A 19,582-nucleotide genomic window follows, 5' to 3' on the forward strand; every position below is an offset into this window, starting at 1 on the left:
GAAAGGTTTCAGGACCACATCCGTGCATAAAGAAAATGGTTTTTGATCAGGGTTTCTTCTTTTATTTTTTAGGGTTACAAACTAGGTTGAGAGTTTTGGACTAGGCTATTATCAGATTTTATGATGGGCTGGTCAATTTTAATAAAAATATAGTATTTATTCGATCAGGTCAAATAAATCTTGTTAATAAAAATATCATCCGTACTCACTCAACATAATCCACTTATAACTGAAAAATAAAATTTATTTAACCCACTCTGCACTGACTCACGTGACATCCAATTTCAGAACTTCAGTTTTCCCAATTTCAGACAGATTGTAAAATTTTGTGCAAGCCTAAAAACACCATGTAGCACAATCCCATGGAGATACTGCAACGCAAAAAAAGATGCAATATGTCCTCATTTTTAGTATCACACATTCCACAAGCTTACGAGGAAATTATCAATCCACGTTTAATCAAATTTTCCTGCACTAGAACTGCATTAAGTAGCAGACACAAAAAAATACAACTACCTTTTTCGGTACACTAATCTTCCAAATTTTGCGTAAGATCTACACTAGACACAGCTACAAACCGCTACCTGTAGTGAAGAAATAATAAATGTAATAATAAGTGAATTGTACACTATATTTCTTATTACTATCACACTTTCACATCAACATGTCATTCATATTTTTTCTCGGCCTCTTATTCTCCACAGTCTTCCACAACTACTGTTGTAAATCCTCTTCACATGAAAACAATTGTCTTCTCCAAGGAATTTTTCACATCCATTGATCCATCTCAAATCATATATTATCCACCACTTATGTCTCCTTATTAGTTATTACTGAAAATAGCTTGGGTATAAATTTGCCAATGCAATATTTTCCGTCCGTTTATCCTTCCAAAAATTAAAAGAACAATCAACACCAAGTACTTGTATGATATTAGAATCTATCAATCTCCCCAAACCTTTTGCTATTATAAGAAATGAGATAAATGATCGCATTGTTTGAGGCTTCTACTAATCACCACTTCTTCTATTAGACTCCAATTAACAAGGACTCGATAAATGGTTACCACAAATACAAGCCTCCATCCACTTTACATACTTCTTCCCAGAACCAAACTTTTGTAATTTTCAATCCACTAAATCATATGTTTTCTCATAATCTACTTTCAACACAAAACATTAGCATAATTTATCACTTCTTTGGTAATAAGCACATTATCTAACATGTTTTTTTTCTAGTATAAATTTCAATTGTTGCTCATTTATTATGTCAGCTAGCACACCCCGCATTCTATTTACAAGCACTTTTAAAATAATTTTATAAAGACACCAATAAAGAAATAGGTCTATACTTACTTATCTCTTGAAAAAAATTTGTTGTCAAAATGAGTGCTACAAAATAAGAGAGCAAACCTTTAAAAACTGCAACATTCATATGAAATTTCATAAACATCTGCATTACCTCATCTTTTACCAAATCTCAAAATAATTTTACAAATATGAAATTAAATTTGTCAAGACCGAGACTCTTATTCTCTCAAACTCCCTTATCATACTCAATATTAAAATAATTTTATCCATGTTGAGTATGATTATCTCTATTAAAAGATATTGGTAGTAAAAAAAAATAGATATGGCTAGATTGTTTTTAATTTGATTTAATTTTTTAAAATACATAATTATATATAAAATGTTTCTTTAATATTTTTTTAACTTATTTTTTATAATTTATATAAATTTGTTATGTAATATGAAATAATATATATTTAATTCTTACTAATTCTACCCTAATTAAACTACAATTGAATCATTCAATTATAAATCAATGTTTTCACTTAGTTGATGACCGATTCATTTTTAAGACACATGATATTATTATGGAATGTGATTGATCACCGAAGAAATGTCGTTTCACAGCGTTAGCATTCTATTTTTATGACGTATTTTTATATGATATACGACATATTCTATATAAGATTAGAAATGTTTTACTATTATGCATTAAACGTATTTTTAAACTGATAGTTAAAAATTAAATTTTTTTGTGGTGAAAAATCGTTAAAATAAATATAAGTTTTCTAATATTTTTTTTTTCCAACACATAACTAAGGATAAAGTAGATACTAACTATTAATTTTATAGAAAAGGCTACCCTAATGTACTAAAACCAATAAACCTTTTTTAAAGTTTAATTAAGTGGCTACTAATTTCTAATAAATTAATAATTTTTCTCACTTGATCTTTTATTATTTTAGTTTAAAAAGGTATTTGTATTTTATGTTAAATATCCTTTTTATCTATTATTAAACATGTGGGTTAGTCAGTAGAGAGTTATTTTAATTTAATATATAATATTTAATTTGATTTTTGATAAATGTAATTATATTAAATACTAGAACTTGAGAGTTTTATCTTCCAAATAAAATATATTAATAGTATATTTTTTAATTTAGTTTCTTTAAATATCATAATTTTTTATTTGTTCAATCTAAATGAAGAGTAATGAGAAAATTGTGATAATTTAAAGAATTAAATATAAAGCTTGTGACATATAAAGAGATTAAAAGGAAGAAACATAGTATTTAAAAAACTAAATAAAAAGTAAAATTTATTTAATAAATAAAATATTTTATAAAAATTGAAAACCATGATTTTTCAAAATTTAAAACTTAATAAAACCTTTCTTTTTCTAATATTATTAATTTAGGTATGAGTCACAAGCTATTCAACTCCCAGCTAACTGGTAAGATGGGTGTTGGATCATAATTTTTCTTTTATTTTATTTGATAGCAATTAGTTGTGTTATATATAAATTTTTTGTTGTGTATCTTTTGGTTTATATCAGAAAATTTGTTAAATTGAAAGTTTTCTTCTTTTTAAAAAACTTGTGTACAACGTTCACGTGTTTGAAGTTTGGCCAATCACTTTTACAAAAGAAAAAAGTGATTATTATAGTATTAATAAATTTGATAAAATATTATATACTGTTTTTAATTAATTATTGTAATTTTTTAATATTTTAGAGAATAAAAATATTTAAATTTTTTAAATAAATAAATAATTTTACTATATGTTAATAGAAAAATAATGATAATAATTGTTTTATGTGTGAGGATATAGAATGTTCTCTTAAAAATACTACCAGACTAATAGTGATTTTTAATGAATTAAATGCTGATATGTCATTATATTAAATAATTATATCATCATGTCATATTATTGAAAAATAATATAATTATTAAAAAAATAATTAGAACACAATGATAATTTAAAAAAAAAAAAAGCTTACATTATTATTCAATTATGTAATTGCTACCATATATTTTTAATTCATTAATAAATATTTACATTAACAGTGCATAACAATTAAACTTTAAAATAATTTAATTACAATTGAAAAAATTACAAATTATATTTCATTAATAATATGAAAATTTATTATTGATCTACAGTACAAAATACTTTAAACGCATCGCAAATAAACTGTTACTTAAAATAAAATAAAGTAGCTACACGCACAAATTTCAAACATGCTTTCTAAACAAAGTTCACATATCCATTAAAGAAAAAACAAATATATGTACTGTTGGTTAATCTTCAAAAACACAATTAAGGAGATCAAATTAATCCTTTATTTATAAACACTTGAAATTGATGGTCGAACGATATATATATATAGCAATGAATTTATTTTTTTAACGTTATAATTTTTTCATCAAATTAGGTTTTATATTTTTTTTTTCTGGGCCGTGAGTAAACAAGTGGGTATTAATTTGATCTTGAAATTCTAAAGAATCTAACTATCATTAAAAAAAAAAAAAACAGTATAAAATCACTAAGAGATAAATGACAAATTTATTCTGAATAAATTCCCATTTTCATCTTTTATTATATTTATATTTTTTACTTTAAGTCAAAAACAACTTTGAAAATAATCTTAATTCTATCTAAATATAATTAAATATAACATTTGTTTTATAAAATTACATTTATAAAAATAAATGCACAGTACAAGCCACCACACATGTAATTATTTGGTCGTAAAATTGGAACCACCGACCCATCCAGAACGTTCCCTACCTATCAAGGGATTAGGGTGCTAAGTCAAAAGTCAGGAATGCAATCTCCTTCGACCATACGAATAATTAGGCACGGGCTCTTTGACTAATCTAGGTAAATTTAAAATTTAGGCAATTGTTTAAAAAATTAAAATCATAAATCAATAAAAATATAATAAATATATTTTTGACATGATTTTTAATAAAAATCTATCATTTTCAATTCTTTAAATAATGTCTTGTGAATATTAATTTGCAATATCTTAAATTTTATTTATTAAAAATTAAGAAAGAGATAATAACGGTAGGTTTCGAAAATAGTATTATGATGTGATTGGTTATTTATTATTTTTTAACGTGTATTTTGCCTCTTATAAAGCCAAAATACATTCATATTTTTTGTTTAAATGTGTTTTAATTCATTGAAACGAAATTTGGCTTTAGTTTTTAGGGAAGTTTTTTTCTATATCTATTGTTACCTTATTATTAAATAACTATTGACTTAATTAATACATGCTTAACAAAGCTTGATTACGTGTACTGTCTCATCAAATATGGTAAAAAAAATAAAAAATTAACTTATTTGAATGAATATATGAAAGTGGTCCTTTATGTGACGCAACTATGAAAACTTAAACCATGTTTAATTTTTTTCTAAAAATAGTTTTCTATTTTTTAAAAATAAAAAATTATTTTTAAAAAATAAATTAAACGTACTCTTAATTTATATTATTTGTGTAAATTTTTTTTAATATATATCATGAGTTGGTGCATGTAATAAACTTTAGATATTTGATGCTAGAAAAATTAAAAACTACTTCCTCTTATTTTTTATAAGAAATAAAAAATTAAATTATCAGATCAAAGAAAGTAATTAAATATGTTATATTTTTCATAAATATAAATTTTATTTTAAAAATATTCATGATATTAAATGATGTAGTTAATAATTTAAATATTTAATAATATTAATAAAAGAAGAATATAAAAAAATTTAATAATTAATGCATCTTGAATCTATCATTTGTTTCTTATAACAAGAATAAAAAAATATTTTATTTTATTTCTTATAAAAAAGAGTAGAAGAAATATTTAAAAATAAGTTAACAATAAAGATAAAACATAAAAATTTGAAAAGAAAATTTTTTTAGTATATAAATTTTATAATTACCCTAAATTACTTAACAAGTCCTAAAAATATCTCAAGTTTGAAATATATATATATATATATTATAAAAATGTAATGATACAAAAAATTTTAAAAAGTTTTCATATCTCAAATTTACTCAAATTTATTAAAAATATTTTCATTTTTGTTTTTTGAAAAAAAATCACCTAATGAGGTCAGATTATTATTATTATTATTATTTTCATTTTACTGTAAAATGTAATCGCCGTGCCTCAGTTACAACAAGGAAGTGAAGTGAAAAGGAACATTGAGAGAAAGGTTAAAAAAAGGTCAAGAACGAAAATTTCTTCTTCCGTACGATGAGATGATTGTGCTTAGTAGATGCTTTCCACTAATCATGTGAAATCCGTTTGTAACAATGTAAAATCCCCGGAATCAAAAAGGCTTTTAAATGAAAATGAAAAAGAAAATGATAGTCTTGTCTGGTTTGTTAATTAATCAAGTACTTATTGTTTTAAACTTTTTAATTATATATGTATTAGTTGAATTAAATAAAAAAAAAGGAAAACTTTTGAAATTTCTTTCTTTTATTATCTAAACAAGTAAAAAAGAAAAATAAAAACAAAATTTTAATTAATTTTTATTTGTCTTTCAATTTAAATTTAAAAATTTTCCTTTCTGATATTATCTTCTTTTTTCTTCACAAATAATTAGCGGGTTAGTGTATAACTCTATGTTCATTAAAAAGACCATTACGAACAAAAAAGGAGAAGGCTTTTCACTAATAAGTGATAATTGAACTAAACGTCGTTGGTTTAATTATTCCCACTTTGAAAACGAAGTTACAATGACTTTGGGAGAAAAATTAGGTAGACTGTGAAGTGTCCGCAAACAGAAATATCTTAAGTGGATTTCTTAAATTTTGTAAGATACAATTTTTTTTTTAATTTAAGCATATATATAAAATAATTTTGAATTTTTAATGTTTATTTTATTAATCTTTTATTTATGTATTATTGTACCGACTAAATTTATTAATTTTATTTTTATATGAAACAAGTATTTTCACAAAATATATTTTGTACTGGAGAAAATGTATCAATGAGAATGTCCTTTTTATTTAAACATTTGAAAATAAATTATAGTAATTTTAAAAATTTATATGAACTTTTAAATAATTATGTGGTTTTTTAATATTAATTATTGATATTCTTATTCGTATTTATTGTTCACATTTAATAAAAAAAATGTGTAGTTATAAAACAAAATAATTATGTAGATAATAATAACAAATATATAGTGAATTTTATGTAATTTCTGTTGAAAATGTTTAAAAAAAGTTAAATTTCAAACGACAAAAACTGTATAATTTTTTGTACTATAATCTAATATCAAAATCATAGTATCAATCAAGTTTTTTTTGTTTTTCCTCTTTTCATTTTTTATATGACATTTGTAACAAGGGTTGTCCATATATCCAGTAAAATGAGTCATTTTATCGGATAATGAGAGGTATAAACCTATATTATATAATTACATACAAGTAGTTAATATTGAAAAATTTATGAAATCGTCTACATGACTTACACGTTTTAATTTTGGTAATTAATAAGATTTATTTTTTATATTCTCATGTACAAATATTTTTTTCACTTATGCAATTCTTATCTACATATACATAGGAATTAAAAAGTGTAAAATTATATTTAAAGTTAAAATTATGATACATAGAATTTAAAATATTCTGTTCGTAATTTTTTAAAATTTCTTAACTTACACGGTTAAAGTATTTATTTGCAATATATTTTTTATTTTTATTGCTAATTGTTTCAATAAAATAAAAATTAATAAATGATGACAATCGACAATCTCTTAGTAAAATAAAATAAATAAAATTTCAAAAAATGAAAAAGAAAAGAAAAATGCAAACACAGAAACTAATTTCATATTGAAGTTTTTTAACAAAAATAAAAAGGTAAAAAGTTAAACTGTAAAAAAGGAAGAAGAAGAAGAAAACAAAGAAAAGAGGTGGGAGGTGGAGACAGCGTGATCTGATTGACTGATGGTAACACGGGTCGTGGCAGTTATAAATACCACCCAAAGAGACAAAGGCATAGCGAAGAAAATCGAAAAATAAAAGTAAAATACGACTGTTCAAAACGCACTCTCCCAAGTCCGAAGCCTCCAAAGCCAAACACAGCTTCTTTGCAATTTCAATCCTAATTCCATTCTTCCATCACACACCCACATACCCTATTTTCTGCAACCTGTAATCGTCTCCAATTAGATTAGATTAGATTCCCCGGCCAGCAATACCATCCACAACATGGGTACTTCCATTCTAGAAGCGCTCAACGTGCGCGTGGAGGGTTCCGGCGACAGATACCTCGTCCTCGCCCACGGCTTCGGCACAGACCAATCCGCGTGGCAGCGCGTCCTTCCCTACTTCACGCGCCACTACAGCGTTATTCTCTACGACCTCGTATGCGCCGGCAGCGTTAACCCCGACTACTTCGACTACCGCCGCTACACCACCCTCGACGCCTACGTGGACGACCTCCTCAACATCCTCGACGCCCTCCGTGTCCCCCGCTGCGCCTACGTCGGCCACTCCATCTCCGCCATGATCGGAATGTTAGCCTCCATTCGGCGCCCCGACCTCTTCACCAAACTCATCCTCATCGGCGCTTCCCCCAGGTACACAACAACAATCACAATTATTATTATTATTATTATTATTATTATTATTATTATTATCCAACAAATTAAGCTAGTAGTGATTAATTTTCGTAATTTTGAAGATTCTTGAACGACAAAGACTACCACGGCGGGTTCGAACAAGGAGAAATCGAGCAGGTGTTTTCCGCAATGGAAGCGAACTACGAAGCATGGGTGAACGGTTTCGCGCCGTTGTCGGTTGGAGCCGATGTTCCCACAGCGGTTCGAGAATTTTCACGGACACTGTTCAACATGAGACCCGACATCTCGCTGTTCGTGTCGCGCACGGTGTTCAACAGCGACTTGAGGGGGATTTTAGGTTTGGTTAATGTGCCGTGTTGTATTATGCAAACCTCTCGGGATGTGTCCGTGCCTGCCACCGTGGCAACTTATTTGAGGGAACACTTGGGTGGGGAGAGTACGATCCAGTGGCTCGACACGGAGGGTCATCTTCCCCACCTGAGTGCTCCGTCGTACCTTGCACGCCAGCTAGAGCTCGCGCTTTTGCCGTAGCGCGTGGCGCGACTGAGTAAGAGTAACTAATTAACTCTAGCAGGTTAGGCCCTAGGAGGAAGCGTTGAAGAGTGAGGGCCCGGACGAATAGCTGGAAAAGTGGACACCTGGCGAATAACGTGTGGGGGTTGGTTCTTAGACTTTGGGATTTTATGTAAGGATAAGAATCTGCACGTGATTGTCACGTGATGCATGGCCATTTTGATTAGTATAAATATAAATATTTATGGTTCTCTCTTTTTATCTGTGAAAAAGGAAGAAAAGAGAACAGAGTTGGGGTCTTGTTTGTTGTTGATGTTATCATTGTTGTTATATTGGAAAAGGTGTTGGTTTCTCTTTGTTGGTTGCTTCTGCTTTGTTACTCTGATCAACATAACTTGATGAGCCCAGACAACTGAAAAGAAATTAAATGATTTTCAATTATTTGACGCGACTCGTGTACGGCACTTTCCCATTTCACAGTGCCTTATCCGTTTAACTATCATCGTTTTGTGTTCTCCCTCCCATCCAAACCATCACTGCCCCACTCATTCTTTTGCCCTCAAACCCTTCTTTCACTTCTTCCTTTTCTTCTTCCTACTTTGACCAAAAGCCACCACCTTTCACTTTTTTTCTTCTTCCTTCAATACTGTTGTCACCAAAAACTAACAAGAAAATAGTTATGAAACTCACTTTTAACTTGAGGATAAAATATTTAACTTATTTTAATAAGTATCTTATGTAATAAGAATTATCACATGAAACTTTAATTTTGAAGTGTATTCAAATAATTTTAAAAAAATAATTTGAGGAGGAGGAATCAAAATTTAAAATTTAAAACATTGTTTAATCAAAGTAGCGATTTTGCTAAATCAGTCCTGAATTTGAGCTTTTCGCCATTTAATTTGCAGTTGTTTATTTTTTAAATACCATAAAATATAAACAGAGAACCAAAAATATAAAATACATAGAAGATAATATTTTAACTCTTATTCTTTAATCAAGTGCCACTTTTACAAGAAATAAAATCCATCACCATGATACATTGGAAAGGTAGTCATATTGGATCCATTACAAGAAATAAATTATTTTTTTTTATATGCCAATTCCACTAAATAATTGGATCCATTATTTGCTAATGGAATCGTCATGAAATTTTACTTAATAATAGAAAATAATAAAAGTGTGTCCTTAATACTTTATAAAAAAAACATTTAAAAGACCTGTTAAGGCACAATCTCGGAAGTAATGAACATTATTTAAGATTCCTGTACTCCTTTTTGGTCACTTGTGTGAGCATCAATGTAGTTAAGCTGTGTAGAAAAGAACAAAGCTAGATATGGGGAATTTTACGGCTATGTTCTGCTTTCGTATGTTTCAACTTTCTTCAACTTTGGATGCATAGATTGAAAGTACAACTGTAGTGTACAAGGCCGGAATTGAAGACAATTTCAAAAGATGGAGTTATTTTAACTTTTTAATACAGAAAATGAAATATGTGACTTCTTTATCCGCACTATAAACAAACAAATTGAAAATAAAATTTGCTAGATGCATGGGCTTTAGTCTCACTATAAATATGAGCAATAAATGGATTTTTTAACTTAAATTTGCTAGGTCTTGGCCATGCAGACATTTGGCAAGGAAAACAGAAATGTTAGTAAACCCAACCTCCAAACATTAATATCACAAGCCCTAATTTTTTTTAATTTCTAATTTTGGAAAAGTATAGAATCCTTTTCTAACTTCATTGCAACTTCTATTATCAATTAAAAAACATTTGACAACTCCTCACTTTTTAAAAAAATTGAGATTTAATATAAGGACAGTGGTTAAGAAGAATTTGATACATTTTATGAAAATTTTTAATTAATTAAAAAGAAACATTAAATTATTGATGTTTATTATAGTACAGATAAACATGAAAGAATATTTTATACTCTCTTTAGAATGGCTGTAATTTTTAATATTTTAAAAATGAAAAATTATTAACATCTTTTTTATTGTTCTGTATATAAAAGAAAATATCAAACTCTTTCAAGTACAAGAAGTACGCAGATCTTGTTTTAACATTTTTAATAATAACAACTAATTTTTATTTATTTTTTCACATAAATATACTTATTCGTATTCCCTAACAAATCATTTGACTTTATTTATGCACTATTAGTATATAATAAAAAGAAAAGTTATGCAATTTGATCTTTGAAAGTGTCATTTTACTTTTTTTTTTTTTTTCTGTTCGAAAGTTTTACTCACTAAAAAATTTATGTTAAAAATCAAAATTTAAAACAAACGAGATGTGTTACTATATTATTTTAGGCTCAAAGCCATAGCGAGAAATAATCCAAATCTTAATCCGTTTTTACAACTACATTACCACGTCATTTTATTGTAAAGCATGGTTTTGTAAGGATCATTACAAATATTCTTATCTGTCAATTGTGTTAACTTCAAATATTTTTGGCTTGTCAACGACATGATCGTCAATTCATCAATAGCCCCACTCTAATTTTCTTCTCTTTTTTCTTTATTTTACACAACTCTTAACGCTTTCGAAAAAAAAAGGGATCAAATTCTGCGCTGAATACATAAGAATATACACTTTTATGGACGAGCTTTTTGATTCTTTTAATTTCTCACAAAGAAACATAGGCAAACTACAAACAATTTTTGGCAACGAAATATTTGAGGAGAGGTTTTTCTATTCTCGTTTTAGTCTCAAACTTTTTCTTCAAACTCTGTCACTGTTTGCCATTTGTGACTTTAATATTTTAAAAATATCTAACTTTTTTATAATATTACAAGATTTTGTTTGCCATTTATACTCAAACATAATTTTTTTCCCGAAAAAAAAAACAATGGTCTAGAAGAACATATAATCACTCTTTTTGGACTAACGCAACAGGGCCAAAAAATAAAAGAACACACATAATTTTGTTAGAACACCCCCTAATGCCAATTGACAGAATCTTGTTCTCTTTTGTTTTCCTCTTTAAACAAGAGACGAAGTTTCTTAAGTTATTTCCTGTTTTATTTTAAAGTGAATAGAAACAGTTGTTTGTTATTGAAGATATAAACCCCCTTTTTAGGTGGGTATCGGATGCTTGTCCTACTTGAGAATCATATTTTAGATATATGACCTTTGAATAAATGCTGGGTTTCCGTAATTGAACATATTGGATAATGCTAACAAATGCCATCAAGTCGTTAATGGAACATTCAAAAATGAAGAAGTAATAAATAAAAAACAAAACTTTTAAGTTGTAATTTGTTATGTCTTTCCACAACTTCATTTTTATGATATTTTACATTTTTTAATGTTTTAATCTATCAAATATGATTTCTTATTACATGTTTTTAGATTATTTTCTTTATCTCAATTTATTTAACAACCAAAATGGAGTAGAGATGAACACAAAAAAATCATGAAATGACAAAAGACAAGGCCCAACCAGCAACGCTACAGTGAAACTAAAGAGGAAAATCCTAAATACTACCAATCACACTTGCCGGAGCTCATGACTTCAAAGGATACAAAAGAAAAACAAAGTACAATACTTTATAATATCCCTTTTCATGTTTGTGTATATAAAAAAACTTGTTTCTAAACTTACACATGTATAAATATTAATGGGAAAACTTATTTTTATTTTTATTTTTTTAGGATAAACTTCACTGATAGAGATTGATCCGAGTAACAACTAATACATCTAACTGTGTGACTTGAGTCAGATCCAAATAAAACTAGATGAAAAACTAAAAAAATAATCACTTTTATCTTTTAACTTTATTTTTTTATTTTTATTTTTAAAAAATTTACTTTTTAACTTTATCATTCATTACATCCATCTGTATAATACAGGTCAGATTTAAATGAACCATATAAAAAAAATGACTTTTTTATTTTAACTTTTTTTTTCCTTACATTTATCCTTAAAAAATTCACTTTTTAACTTTATTGGAGTGCATCTCTCCCCCTTCTCCTTTCCCTCTCCTCTTGCAGCTCCTTCACTTCTTTTCTCCCTAACTCATCGGTCTTTTAACTTTCCTTTCTCTCTCATCTCTTTTTGGCAGTTCCCCTTTAAAAGTTATTAGTCAAATATGATAAAGTTAATTTCTAAACCAACTTATTTCTTATACCAATAACTACATGACAATTTTGTTACTCTGGATGAACTGTGCATCTATAAGCTAAATAAAGTAGTTTCTAGCTTGCCAATTATGCTCATTCTTTACATTTGTTATACTATCCACCATCAAGCTATTTTTCTGTCATGCATAATATAGTTGCCCTCTTTCATTTATTATTTAGTGGATAATTTCTTTTCAAAAATTGCTTAACTAGTACTTATTTTTAAAAAATTACCAAAATAAGAGCACATTTTTGCCAATTTTAAATAAATTTTTGAACATTTTAAACCGCTACAAATATTTTGAGTGTTATAAACTGCCAAAAATTGCACTCAAAGTTGTAAAATATTTATACTCTTTATAGAAAAAAGGAGTCAATTGTACTTTTTTATTCCCAGTCTTGAATGAATCATCCAATCTTTCTATCATGCATAGTATAGTTGCACTCTTTCATTTGTCAAAGAGAAAAATGTTTTAATTGGATACCTTTGTGTTAAAAAAAAAGCCCACTATTTCTATTCACCTGTAGAGCTTTCTTTCGAAATAGATGCACTAGGCTCATTCTCCTTAAGGGTCACTTTAAAAACAAGTTGGGCTGTTGGATTCCTTCCGTCCAATACAAACATGTTGGGGTTCAATCCAAAATAGTGTCCAAACACATAGATTCAATCAATGGGCTTTAGAATAATTCCAATGATGATCCATGTGGTTGCCACCATCTCATGAATGCATGATTCTTTTGTAGCTTGAAGAGCAATGTCATCCTTGATATCTTCAACTCCATTATCATTTGAATTACATTTTTGAATTCCACCAAGGGAAGCAGATCCTTTATAAGAACTTCTATTTTATACATCATAATTACACAACATTTTTTTATATAAATATGAGAGAGATGGAAAGAGAAAAAAGAGATTATATTTATATCTATAAAAATCACTGATTTGAATCCACCTGTCTTGCATGCATGTTTTTTGGGAGCCATTCTTTTTATTTATTTATTGAAGGCATTTAGGAGCCATTCTATGAATTATCTTTCACTCTTCTTACACTAGTTAACAATAATTAACATTAAAAGGTTAAATCATGTAGTTAACTGAAAAGACAAACTTTCCATTTTAAGTTTCCTCTTCTTTAAGTATAATTCCTTGTCTTTTTCACTTTTTCTGTCAAATCATGTTCTGAAGAAAATAGAATTCAAATTAAGATCTTTGAAAGCACTCATGCATGTTTCTAGTGGCTTTCGTTCACACACCGCCAACATTTTTGCTGTTCTCTTAAGTTCCATGTTGCACACGAGGTGGAATGAATGAATTCTATATTATTAAGATGTTAGAAATAGAGTTAGAATATTCTTTATAAAGCTTGAAATTTTTACTATTGTTCTTGTATGCTTTGTTGAGTAAAATAGAATCCACAGTTTTTACTTGTTTGGGTGAATTTTCCACACCTGCAAATGATATATCCGAATTAAGATTATAGTTTACGATTGATATTGAAGCGGTCAAATTCGGTGGCTGATATTTTCGTTGCCCCATAATTTTGGCATGTTTTTAATTATGATGAGACTCTCTGAACATAAAGATAGCGTGTATTAGCAACTACAATATAATGTTATTTATAATGAGCCTTTTATTTTGTGTCATTGGAGTTATATTTATTTGTTTGATTCTTAACCTAATTGAAATTGAAATAAATTTAAGATTATTTTGTTCAGTTTTTCCAATTAAGTTCGGATTGTAGAGAAATAGGAATACTGTCCTGAACCGCGTTTCACAATATATATTTTACTTTTATCCATTATTTTTAGTATGCTACGACGCTTTGTCACTAACAGTTTAATAATCAAGAAGTCATAATCTAATAATAATAAATGTGAAATTTCAATACTTACACTCTTTAATAACTTTTTTTATAAAATGTGAGATTGATAAATTTAATCGTTGAATTACTTTATGTTATTTTTATTATTATATATTTCAAATTTTATAAAATTTAAACATTTACAAAAATAGTATCCAATTTTTTATTATATTTTTAAAATATATCACTTGTTAAAATAAAGTAATACTGTGAATTATTATTAAGTGTCCAAATTTAATAATGGTGTTGGCGTCAATATATATATATATATATATATATATATATAAGAAATATGATATTATCTTTTCTATTATAATTATATAAGATGTTTTCTTTAAAAAAATAATAAAAATTCATTTATAAAGAATAGAATTGTCATTCTTAAAGAGAAACAATAATATTTCAACGCAATATGTTCATTCAAAATAAATAAACAAGAATAAAATGTATGAGTTAATAATAGTTTTAACAAATCTTAAAAAAATAAAAAAAATAACATAGTTAAAGAAAATTTAGTGAATTGATGGAGAAAGAAAACAATGGTTGAAGTAAAAACTGAATTAGAGAAAAAAAAATATTTATAGTAGATAAAAATATTGATAAAAAAAGGAATTATCTTAAAAGAAGTAACTTTATGAATTATATAATTTAGTCATTTATAATTAGAGTTGTTAAAATGAATTAAAATTCACTACTCTATGTCACTTGACTCATTGTATAGTATTATTTTTCTAAAGTCCTTTAATTAGTGATTTAATTTAATCTTAAGCTCTAATACAAAAAAATCATAAGGCTAGGATCTACGTTAGGAGTAAGTTAGCTTATAAAAGTAATTAATATTCATTATATTGTTTGTTTATAACATTTATTAAATTATTTTATTTAAATAAATTTTAAATTATATTTTAAATATAAAATGTTTTAAAAATAAAAAATATTTATTTAATATATCAAAAATTTATTATAAAAATATATCAAATATAGTTACATTGAAAAAATTATAAAATTAAATTAAATTTAGCTTTTGTATTTTTTAATATTTTTAATTAAATTTAATATGATATGTTAATAATTTATAATTTTAATTAAAAATTAATAACAAATATTTTTAATCATACAATAATTAAATGGTAAAATAATATTTTATAAAATAAGTTATTAAAATATTAATAATTAATTTAAATAAAAGTAAATGAACAACTGCTAATTTTTAATAATTATTTTAATAAATTTAATCAATTTTAGTATTTTTTTAATGATTTTTAATAATTATGGATTCATTATAGTTGAGATTTATAAATGGTATGGTTATTTTTAAATATAAATATGTAGAACATTAAATAATTATTTTTAATAAATTTTACATAGATATATAGATATAGATAAATTATTGGCAAAATTATTCTTTTCAAACCATGACTTTAGGATAAAATTTGCTTTCGTTTTCTAACGTTTTTTTGGTTCATTTTCATCTTCAAACTTTATTTTGTTTTTCTACGTTGATCCTTTCCGTTAACTCTATTACATGGCTTAACAAAGATATCTTAGGTTGTACTAAGATGACATTAACATAATTTATTTAATCCAATTTAAATTTTTTAATTTAAAAAATGATGAAGTGGCGCTATGTATAACTTTCCCTTCTCCTCCCCTCCCTTCTCCAGTAACTTCCCATTCCTTTCCCCCCAACCCTCTAGTCTTGTCTCCTCCTTTTCTGCCTCTTTCCCTCTCCTTCCTTCTTTTGCAGGTCTTCCATCTTTTCTCCTAACTCACCAAGTTTATCTCTCCTTTTAAAAAAATCCTCTTTCTTTTCCTCGCAGCTTCCCCTCTCCCTCCCTTCCCTTTTCTCCTTTTACAATTCTATCACCCTTTTTCCTCCTAATCCATTAGCTTTATCTCCCTATCTGCCCCTCTTTTCCCTTTCTGGAAGCCCCCTCCCTTTCCATAACCTTGTGTTCCCTCCTCTAGCCTCCCTTCTCTCCCTCTTGTTCTCTTTCAACCCTCCCAAACCCTCCTCCTCTTTCTCTTAATTAAAATTTATTTTTGTTGCAGAAAAACTTTAGAAAGTACTTGGTAAAGGATTAACTTAGTTATCTATTCTGCGTGGTAATGATTAAAAGAAATAAATATGACATTCTTGTAGTCACCTAAATTTCTGGACTTCTAAATTTAAATTTCAACTTGTAGGAATACTTTTTATACTCTCGCTCACTAAAGACTATAAATTTTGCTGTTCTGGAATTTTTCAAGGATACCTACGTTTCTAATTGACATAGATATACTTCAAGGTTTTGGTAGGTTAGAGATGGAGATGGGGATTGTGAAAAAAGGAGAGAGAAAGTTGCAGAAAGGAGAAAGAGAGGCTGCGAGAAAGGAAGATAAAGCTTATAGGTTAGGGAAAAAGAGATGATAGAGTTATAGGAGGAGGAAGGGGGAAGAAGGGAGCTGTAGGGAGAAGGAGAGAGGAAGTTGCAGGAAAGAAAAAGAAAGGCTGTGGAAGGGGAATGGAATTGTCAAAAAGGGATGGCAAGTTGCTAGAGGAGGAAGGGAAAGTTACACTCAACAATACTTCACTATTTTTTAATTATTTTTTAAATTAAAAAATTCAAGTTAGATTTAATAAACGACGTAAATGTTAACTTAGCGCCACCTAAAATATTTCTGTTAGGTCATGTAACAAAGTTAACAGAAAAGATCAATGTAGAAAAAAAAAAGTTTAAGGATAAAAATAAACTAAAAAAAAGTTAGATGACAAAAATGAATTTTATTTTAAAATTAAGGAATGAAAAGAGTAATTTTGCCTATATTATTTGTTAGCAAAATTTGTACAAATCTAAAAAACTATTATAAGATTGAAATTCAATAATTAGTAAATATTTACACAATTCAACAAATTAAAGTCTGAATTAAAAATTAAATTATTAGTTTATTTATTAATTTATATATAATATATGTGTATATATTTTAATTTATTGTATAGGTAATATTTTTTATATGTTACATTAATGTTATAGTGTAGTTAATTTTGTGTATTTATTGGTTTAAAATAATAAATTAATAAAATTAAAATTAAGTACTTTTTAATCATTCTATTTTTATTTTAATTTAGTAGTTATTATTATATTGAATTTAAAATTTCATATTAAGTTCTATCACAAATTTCTTTTTTAGATAGAAATTTAGAAACAATAGTTATTTTAATTTAAAAATAAATTCTATTAAATTAAGATGAATCAAAAGTTAAATTTACACACATTTATGAATTTTTATTGCATTTACAAGTTACTTTTCTATATCTATTAATTTTGTAATATAGAATATTTTTTTTTAACATATTAACTTTCATTCAACTAAATCAACAAATTTGACCCATTATTACTTTTTGTTGTCAACTTTATGTGTTTATTATGATTTTATTTTTTGAACATAAGATGTCTTTTCACAAACAAAATATAATCTCACAAAAAAAAACACTAAAATTCTACTTTAACTTATACTCTTTTTATTATTAGCCATAACAGAATTATCACAGTATAACTTTAACAATATAAAAATAGAATTCAAAAATTTAAGTTTAGATATAAAACTCTTCAATGATACACTATATAAGGTAACCTCAAAATAAGAAATGAACTCAAGCTCTATAATGAAAGTGGCAATCAAAGTTTACTTCGTACTATTCTAAGATATAGTTCCACAAGTTAGCATAAAAATGTAATTTTATATAGGTTTCCTGGTATCAATGTACCTAACGAAGTTCGAATCAGAATAGTCTATCACTTCCAAATTATTAGTCTGTCTGTACATAAACATTTAATCATATGTTCCTTGAAAATCTCTCATTACCTTATTTGTAGCTTTCCAGCAATAAACACCTATATTAATATGATTTCTTCTCAAAACTTTAACTACAAATGCAATGTCAAGTTTAATGTAAACTTAAGCATACGGAAGACTTCCAACAACTAAGCATATGGAGTATTTTTTTTTTTCTGTGTTTCCACTTAAAGTGATTTTTCGAGCACTAACTCAATTCAAGCCTATCAACTTTCACAATGAAAGTTATACTTGGTGAATAATATTTCATATTAAACATCTCTAAAACATTTTTGATATAGATCTCTTAAGAAAAACTCCAAATACTTCGAGATATTTTTCTATAAAACTTAATGCCTATGACATAAGATGCCTCACTCATATTCTTCATATCAAACTTTGAGAGAAACTGTTTCACCTCATATAGAATACATTTATTATTAGTCACAAGTAAAATATATCCACATATAAAATAAGAACACAAATTTTATCTCCTATAACATTCAGGTATATACATTAATTCATGATGTTTTCTTCAAAATCAAATGAAGAAATAACTTTATGAATTTTAAATAACATTGTTAGGAAGTTTGTTTTCATCTATATATGGATTTATTAAGCTTACAGATTAAATACTCACTGTCATTAGAGAAGAATCCTTCAAGTTGTTTTATGTAAACTTCTTCTAGATCACCAATGATGAATGTTATTTTCACATCTATTTGATGCAACGTAAGGTCAAAATGAGCTACTAATATTATAATTACTCAAAGAGAATTCTTTTAGACATGAGAGAAAAAGTCATTGTAATGGATTTCTTTTATTTGACTGAACCCTTTAATAACAAGTCTTGTCTTATATCTCTTAATGTTGCCTTGTGCATATTTCTTTGTTTTAAAGACTCATTTATATCCAATAGCTTTTACACCATTAGGCAACTCAATGAGACTTCAAACTCTTTTAGACGCCATGGAATTCATCTTATCTTTCATGACATTGTAACGTAAATTTAATTTCTTTGAACTCATAACTTATGAAAACGTTTTGAAATCATTTTCAGCTCCAATGTTATAGTCTAATTCTTGTAGATACACTACATAATCACTAGGAATTGTTGCCTCATTATTATGATGAGAATCTTGTTATTCAACTAATTGCTCTATAGGTTGCTAATATTTACTTGTTGCTCATCGTCAACAACTCGATTTATATTATCATCTTCAACAACTTGGGAAATTTGAATAACTAATTGTCTAACACGTTCTTAAACTAGAGAGGCATGAATGCCTATAGTTTTTTATTTGATTTAGAAGGTTGAGCTTCATAGTGATCTTTTTAAAAAATAACAATGTGTTATGATTGTAGAATTAGAA

The 19,582-nt window shown here is 26.8% G+C and overlaps 1 protein-coding gene across 1 annotated transcript; it reads left to right on the forward strand.

Annotated features, from left to right (window-relative positions):
* The first annotated feature begins 7,301 nt into the window (after positions 1-7,301).
* LOC113847168 (strigolactone esterase RMS3) lies at positions 7,302-8,817 on the forward strand. Its single transcript, XM_027476085.1, has 2 exons — positions 7,302-7,883; positions 7,988-8,817. The coding sequence occupies exons 1-2, from the start codon at positions 7,513-7,515 to the stop codon at positions 8,415-8,417; spliced, it is 801 nt and encodes a 266-aa protein (XP_027331886.1). The 5' UTR covers positions 7,302-7,512; the 3' UTR covers positions 8,418-8,817.
* The last annotated feature ends 10,765 nt before the right edge of the window (positions 8,818-19,582 follow it).

Source organism: Abrus precatorius, unplaced genomic scaffold (genome assembly GCF_003935025.1).
Source record: "Abrus precatorius isolate BTA unplaced genomic scaffold, Abrus_2018 Scaffold8, whole genome shotgun sequence".
In the NCBI taxonomy this organism is placed as follows: domain Eukaryota; kingdom Viridiplantae; phylum Streptophyta; class Magnoliopsida; order Fabales; family Fabaceae; genus Abrus; species Abrus precatorius.